The 17654-nt window shown below is 33.9% G+C and overlaps 1 protein-coding gene across 8 annotated transcripts in view; it reads right to left on the bottom strand.

The window, feature by feature from the left end:
* The window catches only part of phf21ab (PHD finger protein 21Ab), a 33824-nt gene extending 17510 nt beyond the window's left edge, over positions 1 to 16314 (bottom strand). For 2 of the 8 annotated variants that reach the window (XM_051099203.1, XM_051099207.1), the window contains exons 1-5: positions 13451 to 13791; positions 9880 to 9922; positions 9200 to 9302; positions 5677 to 5709; positions 5378 to 5443 (exon numbers count right to left, since the gene is read on the bottom strand). In XM_051099203.1, coding sequence (XP_050955160.1) covers positions 5378 to 5443; positions 5677 to 5709; positions 9200 to 9256 — 156 coding nt within the window. In that variant the 5' untranslated portion in view covers positions 9257 to 9302; positions 9880 to 9922; positions 13451 to 13791. The other 6 variants (XM_051099206.1, XM_051099208.1, XM_051099209.1 and 3 more) reach the window with 6 other exon arrangements.
* Between the last annotated feature and the right edge of the window lie 1340 nt (positions 16315 to 17654).

Here is a 17654-nt window from a genome sequence, read left to right as displayed (position 1 = left end):
AATATGCACATGTAAAGATTTTCATGTGTGTGTATTTATATTCTCATAATAAATTTACACAGTACACACACATATGTAAACAAAACCTTATTTTGGATGCGATTAATCGTTTAACAGCACTATTACATTTTCTGTTTTCATTTCAGTTTTAGTTATTTAAAATAATTTTAGTTTGTGTTTTGAAATAAAAAGGTGTGTCTATCTAATTTCAGTTAACGTTTATTTCAAGTAACAAAAATGTTTTCATTCATTTTAGTTTCAGTTAACAATAATAATACAGTGTAAATCAGTGACTATTTATTTGTTTGTTTGTTTATTTATTTGGGGTGGGTGGTATATCTGTAGACACGATTAACTGATAGAATTTTGGACTGTCGTTTCTATCGCAGTTACTCACATGACATTACTGTCCTACATGGTCATGAAAATTTATCGTCTGCACACATTTTAAAGCATTGCGGTTTGAAAACAAGCGTTTTTAAGCCGATGAAACGCAATCAGCAGTGAAAGAGAACTAATTTCGCTATATGCTTACACTCACGCTGTCTGAGAAAATGGCCATGTACACACTGCAGCTAAATTTGGTTGTCAGTTCACCTTTTACTCCTTAATCGCATTCTATACACACATAATTCACTAAAATACAAGAGTAACAACAACTGCATTAACTCCTGAAAAATACAGGTAGTGACAACCGCATTTACAGAAATTCTACACAGTGCGTACGGAACTGAATTGAACTGAACACCTAAATGCTTTGTTTTATAATACCCAAAAAAAAAAATCAACTTAACTCAACAAAGGACCTAGCTTTATGAGCTAAGACCAAACAACATGCCTAAAATAAGGCCCTATGAAATCCGTTTTATTTTTTTCCAAATTCCGTTATTTCCTCATTAATTTTTCTGGATTCCGTTTTTTTCCATTTTTTTTTAAAAAAAGGGAATTTACTATTAAAATTAAAACATGGAAGACATGTTGTGTGATTATACCCTAAAAAATTATGTTTCCATTTTAGTAGTTGTAGTAATAGTAGTAATATATATCTGGCACAAGTTAAACAGGTTTTTTTTTATTTGACCTTTACATTTCTCTGTGTATATGATATAATGCTAGTTTTCCTAAAATGGAACGGTCAAACGCTCATGAAGTGACTCTCAGCAAATATTGTTCATGTATTTATGTCCTCATTTAGTGAGACGGCAGACGCTGAAATCACCGCGAGCCTCACGCGCGCTTCAGTGTATAGTAAACAAAACCGCTCGTCTGCTCCATTCATTAAAACAGACACGCAGAACATGCAGGATTCACATTTAAATGGTATTTTTGCAGCATAATATTTACAAATTGCGGTTTGTGTGATGACCTACTTTTGATTAATTAATTCAAACTTTCACAAATTCTGTGACATTGTGTGTTATTCAGTAAATTCCATTTTTATGACTGGTCTCCAGTGATTCCGTCTGCGTTTTATGCATTGCAGAAATCAAAGGGCCCTGCGTTTGTAAATATGTGGACATGGCAACACTGCAAGACAGCGCTCTCTAAAGCAGCCTCCAGAGCATAAACAAAACACAACATATCTATCAGTGGTAGTTTAGTTAAAAAAAATGAGTCTTTAGCCAAAAAGGCAGATACCAAATGGCAAACATTTTTTTTAACTAAATGAAATGTATATTTTTATTAAATTATAACACACATCATATTCTATTTTACAAGTTGAAATGTGATCTAGACAGGTTCTGTGTAAGAACTGAATTAGCATTCACTGGACTGTTTCATCATCTCATGCTCTAATCCTCATCTGCCTTGACTAAGGCTACACACACATACAATATTTGCCCTCCACATTTGAATAGAGTTTGAAAAAAAAAAATCAAATCATGTGTACTTATACTGATCTATTCTTTCTCTCTCTCTCTCAGGATAAAAGCTTGAAGCTAAGCCAGCGATCTGTGAGTCAGTAAACTGGGACAATGCTTTGATGAAACTAACTGGAGAATTTCAAGAGTAGGAAGAGAGATGGAAAGTGAAACATTGCCCCAAAACAGCTGTGCTAAAAATCCGGACTTTTCAAGAAGCGACTGAATAAGTGCAATCTCAAACTCTCTGACAATCTGGAGTGTTTCCACCTCCCAGCAGGAGACGAGACAAGCCCCGACACACACATCAAACGCATGCGCATACACACAGCGGGCTGCATGTATCACTCTTCTGCCACACTTGTTAAATGCGCAGACCCAGGCCTGTCCTGCTGGCTGCTCTTTTCTCAACCGCAAAACAATTAAATATATCAGTCTTTGGTTATTTCCGCCATCATTTTGTCATTAAAAACTAAAACTCCCACAAGATCCAACAGCCACTTTAGGAAATCAATAAGGCCAATTTGAAGCAAACAAATCAAAAATCGCTTCAGTGAACACAAACTGACCTAGACACACAAATGTGCTGAAACATGCTGGTGTTTTTGTGGTGTTGCTTGAAAAATAAAATCTGCTTCAACTAGGTTTCTCATCATTTACTAAAATTATTAAAACATTTTGGAATAAAAAATAAATGAAAATCTGAAATAAAATAGAAATATTAAATGAAAAACTTAAAAAAAAAAAAAAAAAAAAAAAAAAAAAAAAAAATACTACCTGACATTAAACACAAAATAAAATGAAAATAAATTATACCTACATAGTAATTATATATATATATATATATATATAATTTATTACTATGTAGGATTAATTTAATTTTTATTTCAATTTATTATATATATACACTGTGTGCATAATTATTAGGCACACTAATATTCTGGTCATATTTTTTTCCAAGCACATTTTACCAATTCCAAACCACATCAATCTTAATAACTACTATTAATTTTGTATTTAATCATTTATACATGATATATATTTGTCCATGAAGGCTGGAAGTGAAAAACTCCTTATATTCAGGTGTGCGTAATTATTAGGCACGTTTTCTTTTACATATAAAAAAGCCAAAAAAGAGATTTAACCCAGACTGAAAAGTCAAAAATTATTAAATGCCCATGAGAAGGATGCAATACTAATGCAATACTAGAATTTGCAAAGTTAAGGCATGACCATTGGACAGAGAAATGCTCGTTGGGTCAGCACGGTGAGAAAAAAAAACAGTGGAGAAGAAAAGACACGTTAACTGCAAAAGAATTAAGAATTAAAGTGAAGAATTAGCTGTGAAACCATCAGGAACCATTTAGTCTCCAGCGCCACCATTTTCCAGAGTTGCAACCTACCTGGAGTCTTCAGAAGTTCAATGTGTCGGGTTCTCAGAGACTTTTCTTGGGTGAAAAATCCTAAAAAATGACCCTCATTTAAAGAGAATAACATGCTGAAGTGTTGTGAAATACATGAAGACTGTTTTCTATAGGCTTTATAGACAGATAAGTTGAGAGTGACTTTTGAAGGACCAGCATCAAATCCTCTTATACCACTCTTTCGAGAATTTATCTTCCAAAATCTGGCAGTAAGTTTTGGGAGTTCATTTTAGTCCATCTCTGCAAGTCAGACTTTTCAGGATAGGAGATAGACTAAACATGAACTCCCAAAATGTACTGCTAGATTCTGGAAGACAAATTCTTGAATCAGAAGTACAAGAGGATGTGGTGCTGGTCCTTCACTCTCAACTCTTCATGTATTTCTTAACACTTCAGAATGTTATTCTTATTAAGTGAGGGTCATTTTTTAGGTTTTTTTACTCAAGCAAAGTCACTGAGAACCTGCCACATTAAACTTCTGAAGACTCCAGGTAGGTTGCAGCTCTGGAAAATGGTGGCGCTGAAGACTAAATGGTTCCTGATGGTTTCACAGCTAATTCTTCACTTTAATTCTTAATTCTTTTGTTAACGTGTCTTTTCTTCTCCACCATTTTTTTTTCTCACCAAGCTGACCCAACGAGCATTTCTCTGTCCAATGGTCATGCCTTAACTTTGCAAATTCTAGTATTGCATTAGTTTTGCATCCTTCTCTTGGGCATTTAATAAGTTTCGACTTTTCAGTCTGGGTTAAATCTCTTTTTTGGCTTATTTATATGTAAAAGAAAACGTGCCTAATAATTATGCACACCTGAATATAAGGAGTTTTTCACTTACAGCCTTCATGGACAAATATATAACATGTATAAATGATTAAATACAAAATTAATAGTAGCTATTAAGATTGATGTGGTTTGGAATTAGTAAAATGTGCTTGGTAAAAAAATATGACCAGAATATCAACATGCCTAATAATTATGCACACAGTGTGTGTGTATATATGTATATATGTGTATATATATATATATATATATATACACATATATATATATATATATATATATATATATATATATATATATATATATATATATATATATATACACATATATATACATATATATATATTTATATAAATAACTGTACAAACATTAATATTGTTGTGTACACAAATTCATATTAAAATTTAAAATTAAGTGATTTTAGTGTTTTTTGTCTAGATGAATCGGCTGTAGCCTTATGTATACTGTAGCAGTGATTCATCACAGAAATTATATATTTTATTTTTAATTTAATAGAGTTATTGCAATTATTGGTCGCACCACGATGAGTGGTCGCTCCAAATGACACAAAGACCTTATAATTTCATAAAATAGAACTCATCGGACAAAGTTTGTTTTTATATTATGATGGAAAAATAAATACAAATGCTTTGCAATTTTATACAGGATTACAAAACACTGGAAATCATGCCAAACAGGCGCACCACATGATATTTTGACACTTTGACTAACAGAAGAACTACAAATAACTAATCTTTTCTGAAAAGTTAAAGCGGGTCCACACATTGGAGAAGTACTCCATATATAAACAATTTTTTAACTGACAAAAAGACAAAAGCACATAAAATTACTAAAAACGTGACAAATTGCAAATGAAAAACTGAAAATATAAAAACAAAAGCCAATTTAAAATATATTTAAAAACTAGAATAATACATAATACTAAAATTACACTGGTTTCAAAACAATCACGTGAACAACTGAAATTAGAAGTTCAGAAATGATCATATTTAACTAAACAAAAACACTTCTCATCAACCTCTTTGCCAGCAGCAGCAGGATAAAATACATACTATAAACTGTAAATTAAATGCATATTCTTTCTGCTTCATTTTGCAGCATTAGTTCACATCTTTATGTAAATGAGCCTAAGTGTCTTTTTATAAACCCCAAAATCACACAATCAACCTTTGCTCATTGACACGTATTTGTAGGCAAACAAGGATTCAGTTCATGTGTTTGACTGTTCAAACTCATTTGTTTCAGCACCTGAAGCAGTGAACGACGTCACGACAACTGTGAAAGTTCTTACCTGTTTCTCACTCAGAGCCGTGATTTTCGCTTGCAGCTCATGAAGTTGTTTCTTCAGATCTGCGTTCTATGAAACGAATGAAGATGAGTGTAAGAATCGCTTATTTTTAAAACTATGAGCTTTCTCTATGAGAAAAATAAACTCAGAACTGCTGAACCTTTGTTTAATAAAATATTCATACACCCCACCAAGCTGTCTTATTATTATAGAAAATATAATACCCTGCTGTCAATCATGTTCAAGTTCTCCATCCAACCAGAGGATTATTTCTAAAGAGCAACGTCATAAAGAATATTTACCTGTGGATCCTGCTTCATTTGGGCGACAAGTTTCTATGGCAACAGAAGAGAAGACAAGAATTTGCAGTCAAAACTTAATGCCAAGAGTTTTGGAGGGAGTTACAGACATCTACAGGCCACACGTGGAACTACAGGCTACTGCACCTGCCTCATATTCAAACAAAAGCAGACAGAGCAGCAGGCAGTCTGCCAACGGCTTTCTGTAAAGGTAACCGTCCTCCAGTTAACAACGGTTTGTAGAGACACCATTTGGAACAAACATTTTACATTTGCAATGAACAAGTGTAATTTATATGAAAATTATGACTTTCAGTTGATGACTTGATCTACTTGGGATGACATCAATCTTCGAGAGACATATATTAAGAAGTGAAAAAGATAAAGTGGGGTAAGATGTGCCACTTTACTCAAAAAGTTGTCCTCTAGGCAAGGAGAAATGAGATGTAAAATGAATTCCCCTAATTATATTTCAGGACATCTGCTATCAAACGAAATTAGCATCTATAACATCAGGTAATAGAAATGTCTAATATTTGTGTGTGTGTGTGTTGATAGATAGATTCTCAATGGTTGTGTAAAACAACACCCTATTTACCTTGTCAAAATCAGCTCTGCAAAAATCAACCCATTCTGATGGATTGTTCCTTTAAATGCAAATGAGCTCTGCTCACCCCGCCCCTCTCTTCTCTCTGTGAAGTCACTAGCTATGCTTGTTTACTTTAGTCACGTAACTTACCAACTAGCATGTTATTAGGAAAGGTGATAGAGATTCATTAAAAAAAAACCTTATACTCACTTCTGCTATAAGTAAAGCTGGATTACGAATGATTTGCGCGAATTTGCGCAAACATAGCCGGATATATGTATGGGAGCCGCATTCCCTTCACAAACAAATGTAATCCACTGCATCTTCAGCAGCTCAGATGACGACCATCATGTTCTTTATTACATCCAGCGACACAACACCTCAATCGGAGATATTCTTGTCTAACTCACATCCCTGCTCCAGCATCGAAACAATAGAGGTTGGACTGTTACAGCTGATTTAGGGCGGGTCTGAGGTAAGACGCTCAGGTCAATCAACTATCGTGGGAGTGGCCTCTGTCAGCGTGACGCCACACCGACAGGCATCTGAGAACGGCTTGATTTGAAAAAGGGAATATTATTTTTACAGATTAATTAAAAACCACTGCTTGGATTTTTAGCATTATAGGGTAGATTTGTACATACACTGCCAACACACATTAATGTTCAAATAACATGTAAAAGTGAACTTTGCATCCGATGACCCCTTTAAAAAAAAAAATTAAAAAGAGGTAAATTCATAATTACGATTTTAACAATATTTCAAGTGTGATTTATGAGATTTGTTGTATTTGTTGAATCCAATTTTTCTTTGTAAAAGGCAAAAAGTTGATCATAATGATTTCAAAGTTAAGGATTCATAAGTTTGAATATACACTGAACCAAACGCCATCATAACATCTTAACTGATAATTCATTATACTTTATTTTTGACAAAACATCGCATGCTTCAGTAGTGGCAGCACATTTTCAGTAGTGACAGTAATGTTTTGGTAGTGACCACATCACATTACAGAATTTTAACCCAAATACTAAAACATACTAAAAATTTGCATAAGTGTAAAAAAAAAAAAAAAAAGTGTTTATTTTCCCCAAATAAAGGATTATGTGATCCTTTTGTCACTACCAAAACAACAATGACATGTTTCAGTTGTGACTGTTACAGTACTGATCATTTTAGGGAAAAAACAAGGATGTCACTACCAAAACTTTACCATATTGGTCATGACTGTTTCGGAAGTGACAATTTTAGATACTTTTGAACCTAACTCAAAGATGCTAATTAGCACATGGTAAGCTAGCACAGTTCTGAACAGTTGTTCACATATAAAAACTAAATGTTATGTAATAACTCCCCCCCCAAAAAGTGTGCTTAATTGCAGAAGTGTTTGGTAGTGATGTTACCTTAAAGTTACACACAGATTTTTCAGACTTTTGAACACATTTACCTCAAAATTCGTAGTATGAGAGAGAGGGACACAGGAATATTTTCTAATCAGAAATTTATGGGTTTAGTTCAAATCAGTCTTGGCCAATAGACTACAACATACACTTTCGGTAGTGACATTAAAAATGCGGGACACATTTTTTTACATAAAGTTTCATAATTTACAAAGAAAACATAAATGTTTTTTTTTTAAACTTCACTTTTTAAAAGAATCAAAAAGATCAAAACAAAGTTCAATATCAATTTCATAAGTTGAAATTTAGGGGTTAGGGACAGCCTTCCAATTGAAAGTACCCAATAAATTATGATTTTATATATATATTAAGCTTACTAATATTTTAAATATTATTGTTTCAATAGATAATAGAAGATTCTTAATAAACATGTAAGATTTAAATTCTTAAATGCTTTTTAAATGTGTTTTTTACACCAGTTCTGTGGAATGACCCATACATAATGTTTAATATTTGCGTAAGTGCGTATATAAACATTTTAAAAGCAGTCCAATTCGCATTTTTTTTTGAAGCCAGCAAATGTAGTGAAACCATTTGAGAAGTAAGGCTTACTATCACTATTAGTTGAGCTATTAATGTAATATTAAAAATATAATAAATTGAGCACTTAATAATTTATGATTAATCAAGTGTTTTACCCATATTTTAACACATTGCATTATGTTGAAAGGAAATATCTGTAAACTAAACTAAAAAAAAAAAAAAAGTACTGGTAATTTTCTGCCAGGACATCAGTTTTTTTTGTTTGTTTGTTTATACAGGGTACATTTCCAGGCCTACAGGCCTTTTCCAAATATACGGTCACATGACGAAAATTGTGAAACACATTTTGCTCCACTTTAATTAAAAAAAGAAAAAAGCCCAAGAGCGATTTCACGTTTCTTCAAAGTTTCTGCAGTCCACCAGTAGGCAACAGTGAGTCATGCGAGACCACAAAACAACCCGTTCAGCTGCCCCGGATGAGGCAGAAATCCCACTTCCACCTGCCTGTCAAATATTCCAAGCGATATGAAGACAAAACCAGACGGCAGCACAAAAAAAAAAAAAAAAAAAAAAACACAACTCCATTATGTAAAAGAACACCTGCTTGAGATGATTCGTTAAAATTGAAGTAATGGCTTACGCTTTATCTGCCCAGTATGACCCTGATTCTCCTCCTTTTCCTTTCTCTCTGTCCCTCCCTCCCTCTCTTTTTGTCTTTCTCTTACCCCACTCAGACAGCTCGACTAATTTTCTGCCTGCTGGGACACGCCGCCTCTAACTGCGAGGGACAAGATGAGAAACATATCTTCATTTATCACTAAAAAGACCCGGAGACCTGTTCTGCTAGACTCCGAAATCATTTGAATTACCTGTAAAACGTATACTTTAAAACACAACGAAGGTGCTTTCCACCATCGGATTGTGATTTTAGGTCTCCGAACAGTTTTCCCCACATGATTTAACTGATTAGAGGCCCATTTGCGAGATCTCCTACCTGATGGACTTGTATTTCCACTTTCAGGGCCTCCTGTAATGTTTGCAATTCCATCATTGATCCAGTTCGCCAGAAAGAGAGTCCCAGGAAACTTTCAGCCTGTCTAGAGAAATCAAACAAGAGAGGTTTTGCTGACTTTTTTTGTATTTTATATATTTAACCTTTATTTTGCGAGACGCTCGGCGGTTGACTTAATCCAATACTACCATGAGGGGGAACACAAGTCGGTATCTAATGCGGTTTGAGGGAAAAATGCACTTCTCCAAATCGAGGCGTGATTCATGATGTCTCAGGTGGTAGTAAACAGACACGCTTTATTCAGTTCGAATTCCCAGAGCGATTCTGCAACACCACACTGCAAGAACCTCTTGTTTAAGTTCAAAAAAAGTGTTTTGGCCAAACGGGACTAAGACGAGAAAAAAAAAAAAAAACTCTATAGAGGGTCTTGTTGAAAAGCAATTTTCTGAGAAAACTAGGGTTGGCGGAGGATAAAAACTTGTGACAATCGAGAAGATAGGCAGGACTGTTTGCCCGTCGGACGAATCGGAACAACCACGATGCTTAGTGTAACAGTGAGCGAAACGGAGGCAGTGTTACAGACATTCATTCACTCTCATTGATTTTGGTGTGCGGCCCTGTGCCAAGAGGACAATTATAACAGAGGCTATTAGAGGACTTACCAGCTGGCACTGAGACTGGTGTTCACGCGCTCTCTCCAACTCCCTGCACAAGACGAAACACACACACACACACACAAAAACACACAGCCTATTAGATGAGGGAGAGACACTCCAATTCCCTCTCTCTCTCTTTTACAGTCTGTGTAAAAAGGGGTAACATTGCAAGCGCAGCATTCAGCGGGCTTCTAATTGCTCATGCCGTCTATGAACCCCAAGACAAAAAAAAAAAAAGGTCCTGCATCCCTGCGCATCTCCCGACATCTTCGTGGACCTATAAATATCTTCTTCAAAACTCAAGCATCGGATTTGTCCTTTGTGCAGTCCTGCCAAATGGAGTTCTGAGATATTAAGCGAAGCCTGTACTCGCCAGCGATGACATCTGTCATGACCACACGGCAGACGGGTATCTCAGGACCTTCAGCCTACAATGCACAGGAAACGACACCCTCTCAATTCGACAAGTGTATGAGTCACTCTGCTAGTCTTTGATCAAATAAAGTGTATAATAACACACAACTAAATATTACGGTCAATAGAACTTTACAAAGATAACCGCGTCAACTTGGGTGCCCATTAAAATTGGGAGTGCATTGTGTACTTTTCTTCATTTTAATAGCACACTGTCCATATTTTTTTAATTTAGTAAATCATAACAGTTCTTGAAAACTAATATTAACTAACAACATGAAAGAAGCTGAGGTGGCTTAGTGGTTAAGCATCTCTACCAATAACTACTAAAAATAATACAATATATAAACAGTACCTATATGTGACCCTGGACCACAAAACCATAAGTCGCTCTTAAGTCACATGGGTATATTTGTAGCAATAGCCAGGATTTTTCTATTTTTCTTTTATGGCAAAAATCATTAGGATATTTAGTAAACAATATGTTTCATTAAGATATTTTGTAAATTTCCTGACATATCAAACCTTAATTTTTGATTAGTAATATGCATTGCTAGGAAGTTATTTTGATTTTCTCAATATTTTGATTTTTTTGCACCCTCTAGATTCTAGATTTTCAAATACTTGTATCTCAGCTAAATATTGTCCTATCCTAACAAAGCTCCTAAGCTTATTTATTCAACTTTCAGATGCTGTATAAATTTCAAAAAACTGACCCTTATAACTGATTTTGTGGTCCATGGTCACATATTAAGTCTCTGTAATCACGAAAAGTCACAATATTATTATTGTTATTATTAAATAAATAGTAACCATGTAAGAATGAATGTAAATAATAATAATAATACTATTATAATAATACAACTCATGAAACTTAGTTTAGAAGAAGTAAACTCCCCTGAAACATCCAGGAAAAAATGATTCATTAAGTATTTTGTCATGGATGCCATAAAAGAGATTTATGTTTAATCATGATGCTGACTGGCTTTTGGAACGCATTAGTTAAAATCTTAAAAAGGGTGTCTTAAAACCCTGCATATTAAATATAAAAAAAGAGGAAAATGTTGTTTTTGTATAATGAAAAATGTATCTATTTACATTTGAGTTTATATTCAAATATGGTTCATATTTGCAGTATGAAAGCTACACAGTACTGTAACAAGCGACTTTTCTTATCTCAGCAAAGTTTTCGGTGACCTGTTGAAACGTTCTTTGTAAAACTACACAGTCAGCCCAGAATAAATCTACATTTCAAAATAAAACTTTTAGTCATGTTTTGGCGAATATATAATATATTTCACATTTCAAAAAGTAAAACACAGCAATGTGAATTACATAAAAGTGTACAAATGTTATCATGTACATTCCACAACAAAATATTATTACAGCATATAAAAACTACGCATTTTATTCAAACAAATACCTACAAGTGTAACAACAGACATCATGGAAATTACTCTAAATCACCTATTAACAACTGATTGATCTGAGTGCCTTTACTTAATACCTTTACTTAAGCAAACTGATATAAGATGTCTAAAAATAGACGTAATAAGGCTAATGTGAATTATTGTCCTTTATAAATAGTATCCAGACCTGGATGAAGTAACAGAATATCACTACACCTGACAGGACACAAGTTATAGGACTAAAATACTTCCAGTGTCATGTTACATAAGCCAGTACGTTTTGTTTTGCATAATTACTTGATAGTCATGAGTGGCATCGACAACAAAACTCCTGTTAATATTTCAATGCAGTTTGTGACTATTACTAAGGCATTACACACACTGGTACGTAGAATGGTAAATACCCAAAAGATTGCCACAGTACAAACATTAAAAGTGAAACTACCTGGATAAGGAAAAACAAAACCTAAAGAAAGAGCTCAACATGTCAAGTAAGGGTGTAAACGCATTTTTTAAGGTTTCACAAACATCGAGTTCAGAATATAAGCAAAACAAAGTAGATAAAAAGTTAACAAAAGAGAAAAGACGTTACTAAAGTTTGACAAACATCAACAAACAGGTGAAAACTAAAACTACACTTCAAAAAGGACTATAAATGACAAAATACTCCGACATAACACATACTCCAAAAGGCATTTCTTGCTTCCATGTTAAATCAAGTGCTTTAATGTGCCACCTGCAAAGCTACAATAGTGTGCAAAACACTCTGACAGACAGTTAAGGTGCAGTTCGACCCAAAATTATTTTTGAGCTATGCATGAAACCGGTCTTTAGTCGTGTACATCTGATCAGGGATGTGCAAATGACAGGAAAAGTTAAGCAGCACTTTAATTAGGCCACTATTATAAAGCTCAGGGAAACACGGAAGATGATGCCCAAAGTGTTTACCGACAGCATACTTTTACAAAGATTCACAAAGGAGGGGGAAATGCGTGTTTGATCCACTATAATATGAGGGTAAACGCGTTGTGAGTTTCTTTTTCACTCTCTAAAAGAATCTGCTTGTAGTTGGTGCAAGCTAAAACACATCAGCTCCAATAACTCAGCCTCCTCCAACCAAAAAAAAGCAACATTAAAAAGCCACTTTCTAAACAAACAACAAAATCGCAGCGCTTTAAAAAACATCACTTTATCAGCCACCCACTTAAAGGCTAGGTACTAAAAGCGGTGAAAACTACCAAAATAGGAGTGAATCTTTTTTTTACAAACCTGCTGCTGGAAATAAGGAGCTTTCATATTGTGCTACGGCTAACTCTGCTAAAGCTAACAGGCCAACAGCACAAATTACAGTTAGATGGACTCGACTGAGCCGCAACCACTAATTCAAGCCATGCATGAGCAAAAGATCTTCATACTACCCTCTTTTATCCCCCCGCTGCCATCGGATACATTGTTTCCACTGAGCTGGAAACAACCGTTGCAGCAACAATGTATCCAGCGAAGTTTAAAATGTTACAAAATAACAAAACGCGCGGAACGTTCGATTCACGCGCTGCACTTAGAAATACACCACTCAACTCCTAGAAATAAGCGGAAATTCTGCTCCAAAATCATCGGGATCCTGACTTCTCTACCTACCCGATCGCGACGGGGTTTGGATTTGGGAAAGCGACGAAGAGTCTCGGAACGATTAAAGTCCAAAAACGCGGCGCATAAAAGTTGCAATAATAAAAAAGATCCCAAGGTGCACTTACCCTCCTCTACTCACTTGAGCAGTAGTGCCTCTCTCTCTCCCCACAAATTATTTAAATAAATATTTACAAACACTCCGAGATCTCGGTCCGATCCGCTCCCTCACATAGCTGTAGTGGTGCTCGGGACTGAATTTAGCTAGCTTACCGAGCTTATTTTTTGTTTGTTTAATTTTAATTTGTGTGTGTAAAAAAGAGAGAAACTGAGATACAAAACAAGAACTCTTCTTCAATCTCATTCACCACAGCCGCAGCACCCGACGATTCATCCGCGCAGGAAGAGGGAGACGAAGGGGGCAGGAAAAGTAGCCGTCAAAAAGCACAAATACTCCAAACATCCATCGAAACGATTCAGAAACATCGCGATTACGCTAAAAGTACGCTTGCTTGGACTAAAAGTGCGCGTGAAGTTTCCTCAAAACGTGTTTGGGAAGAGGACTATTTTTTGTGACGGTGCGGCGAATTTATTTCACTTTGCCTAAGGAACAGCGGTAGTACGTCTCCCATTGCCTAGGGAAAAACCCGGATGTAAACTCGGCGAAACTCATCTGGAGAAGAGAAGTGGCAGTCTAACTCACTCAAACTCATGGATATACACTCATAGACAGTAAAATAAGTTTTTTATTAGTATAAAGATTGTATATGCATAGTACCATAAACTACCAAAATAAAAATGTTTAATTCAAAATATACAGTAAATGTAACTGGTTAAATTATGCAAACAATATGCATACATTAAAAAGTTCCAGACTTGTGATAACATAAGGAAAATATGCTACTTAATGTATCTAACAGTGCTACAGGCTATTTAATAAAAACAATATACAATAGTTTATGCATTTACATTTTTACACAGCACTAGGCCTACAGTTTTGTGCAAAGTAATACAATAATGAAAAGAGTAAGTTGAGAGCCAAAGAGCCAAAAACTTTAATTTGATGTATACTGAACTTCCCCCAAAATATTAGTAATTGCATTAAATATCACTTGTATACTATCATTGAAACGTTTTTGAACAGTAAGATTGTTCATGTTTTTTAAAGAAGTCTTTTCTGCTCACTAAGTCTGATTTTATGTGATCAGAAGTCGAAATATTTTTACTATTTAAAATAAGAGTTTTGTTTTAAAATGTAATTTTTTCCGGTGATCAAAGCTACATTTTCAGCATCATTACGCCAGTGTCACATGATCCATCAGAAATCATTCTAATATGTAGATTAGCTGTTCAAGAAACACTTATTATTATTATTGTAAATATTTAAAACCGTTGAGTACATTTTTTTCCAGGATTCTTTGCTGAATTGAAACTGTCAAAGATCAGCATCAGCATTTATCTGAAATAAAAAGCTTTTGTAACATTATACACTACACCATTCAACATTTTTGAGTTTTTTTTATTATGTTTTCAACATGATAATAAAAATTAATATTTTTTGAGCAGCAAATCAGAATGATTTCTGAAGGATCATGTGACTGCAGTAATGATGCTAAAAACCAGCTTTGAAATCACAAGAACAAATTACAATAAAATGTGTTCAAATAGAAAACAGGTATTTTAAATAGTAAAAATATTTCAAAATTTCACTGTTTTGCTGTACAAGCTTTTTGCTGAATAGACTTCTTCAAAAAGCATTAAAAATCTTACTGTTAAAAAACTTTTGACTGGTAGTGTATATCACTTAAAAACAATGTAATTTTCTTTTTATGAAATGTCCTTGCATATGGGTTAATGACGCTCTTTCTTGTGACATTTGTGGCTCAAAGAATGACTTGAATTCACCTTGTCTAAGATTAACGTGTTTCTGAAATAAAGCCTTTTTTTTTGTCACTGTCCTGGGACTGTAAAAAGGTACTTTAAAAGGGCGCCACTCCTAAAAATGTTGGTGTAAGCCGTTTATCATGTTTTATAATTATTTATTTATTAAGTAAGCTTTTTTTAAATATTGTAAAGCACAACAAAGACCATTATGTTTGTACATATATGATATATTAATAATATCAAATATTGATATTAATAATTCTATAAGTTGTATTTATATACAGTGTTTGTGTGTATACACACATATATAGTTCTGGATTAATCCTAAGATTAAGATCCTAAGACAAATGTGTTTTAAACATTTTTAAGTGATTTTTTTTCTATATAATTTTGGACATTTTTATTTACCCTTGACACTTGTACAAAACATTACTGTATAAATATATAAATAAGATCCAAACAAATGCATTTTATGTATACAGGACTTCCTCAAAACTACTAATAATTGTGCAGGATGTGTGTGTGTGTGTGTGTGTGTGTGTGTGTATGTGTTGTTTTTTATTTCTATTTCCTTGGACGCTGAAATATTTAATTATGTCAACTACACCCAGCTTCAACTCTCTTGAATATCGTGCCCATCCACAACATATTTTCAATTATGCAATGAATAAATAAACATACACTCGTTTCCTTGTCATTACCACAGAAATCACAGCAGTAGCTTATCTATATTCAACTAAACGTTCCAGTACTACGTTTCACAGGAAAAACCATCAGCAAAAGAAGTGACTGCATCCCCCATCCAGACCACCATGTCTGCCTGCCTGACACCACTTCACTCCCCCTATAACCTAACATCAAGTCAAAGTAAACGCCGCTGTCACACACAGCTCAATGTGCTTTATAGCTGTTCTTTTATCAAACCGAGCACACGTGTACCGCCGCCACGACGCTTTATGTCTGTTCACAGAGTAAGAAATAGATTTACAGAATATTCTACGCAAGCGAATGCTCCTACCATGTTATGAAAGAGGTGGCCGCTCCGTTAACCAATGAAATTGTCAGGAGTTAACAGTTTTTTCTGGGCCGCCATGACATATTTTTGAGGCTGCTCGGAATAGGCTTTTTTTTGCTGAATTTGTGCTGAATCAACACACCGTGAATCAAAAGGATTGCGTTGTGTGGCAGGTGTCTGTAAATGTAGGAGCGGTAGAATTTGCTTCAAATACTTAAAATGAGCTTTTATCTGAACTTAACTCTCACTTTGGGGTTTTAAAGTCGTCATACAATGTGCTGCAACACGCGTTTAAAACTACTGGACGTAAATCTCGCGAGAAATAAACAAACATCATCTGTGGATTAGCTCGAGTGGATAAAACAAACGATGGTGAAGAAAGCAAATTATCTTATAGGATATACTGTAAATAACTCTATGCAAAAATATGACATTCTAAAAATAACATTAAATAATATAATTTAAAATAATACAGCCTAATATAACATGAAATTCTTTTTTGACATTTCGAAAACTATCTTTAAATTGAATAACGCATAACAGTAAAGGACGGTAAATTAGCATCTGTACATTTTAAATTTAAATTAAAAATATTTAAAAATATTTTATTAAATTAAATTCTATTTAATTAAAACTACTGTACTATGTACACCACCAGTCAAAAGTTTTTGAACAGTAAGCTTTTAAGTTTTTTTTTGTTCACCATTTGATCCAAAATGCAGCAAAACAGTACAATTTTGAAATATTTTAACTATTTAAAATAACTGCTTTCTATTTTAATATATTTTAAAATGTAATTTATTCCTGTGATTTCAATGCTGATTTTTTAGCATCATCACTCCAGTCACATGATCCTTCAGATATCATTCTAATATTATGATGTGCTGCTCAAAAACAATTATTATTATTATGCTGAAAACAGTATTTTCAGTACATTTTTTTAGTGTCTTAGATGAATAGAAAGTTCAGAAGAACAGCATTTATCTGAAATAGAAATCTTTTGTAACATTATAAATGTCTTTATTATCACTTTTGATTAATTTAAAGCATCCTTACTAAATAAAACTATTAATTAACTTCTTTCCAAAAAATAAATAAATAAAAAATATATATGACTATATGACTCCAAGCTTTTGAATGGTACAGTGGTGCAAAAAATGTAAATATTGATGATGATGATAATAATAATAATAATAATGTTTCTTGAACAGCAAATCAGCATATTAGAATGTGACACTGAAGACTGGAATAATGATGCTGAAAATACAGCTTTGATCAGAGGAAAAAAAGACATTTTAAAATATATTCAAATAGAAAACAGTCATTTTAAATAGTAAAAATATTTCTAAATTTTACAGGTCTCACTGTACTTCGGATCAAATAAATGCAGGCTTGGTGAGCAGAAGAGACTTTTTAAAAAACATTAACAATCT

The sequence above is a fragment of the Labeo rohita genome, chromosome 25 (genome assembly GCF_022985175.1).
Source record: "Labeo rohita strain BAU-BD-2019 chromosome 25, IGBB_LRoh.1.0, whole genome shotgun sequence".
In the NCBI taxonomy this organism is placed as follows: Eukaryota; Metazoa; Chordata; class Actinopteri; order Cypriniformes; family Cyprinidae; genus Labeo; species Labeo rohita.
The sequence above is the reverse complement of the archived record's forward strand: the minus strand, read 5'-3'. Positions and strand labels throughout refer to the sequence as shown.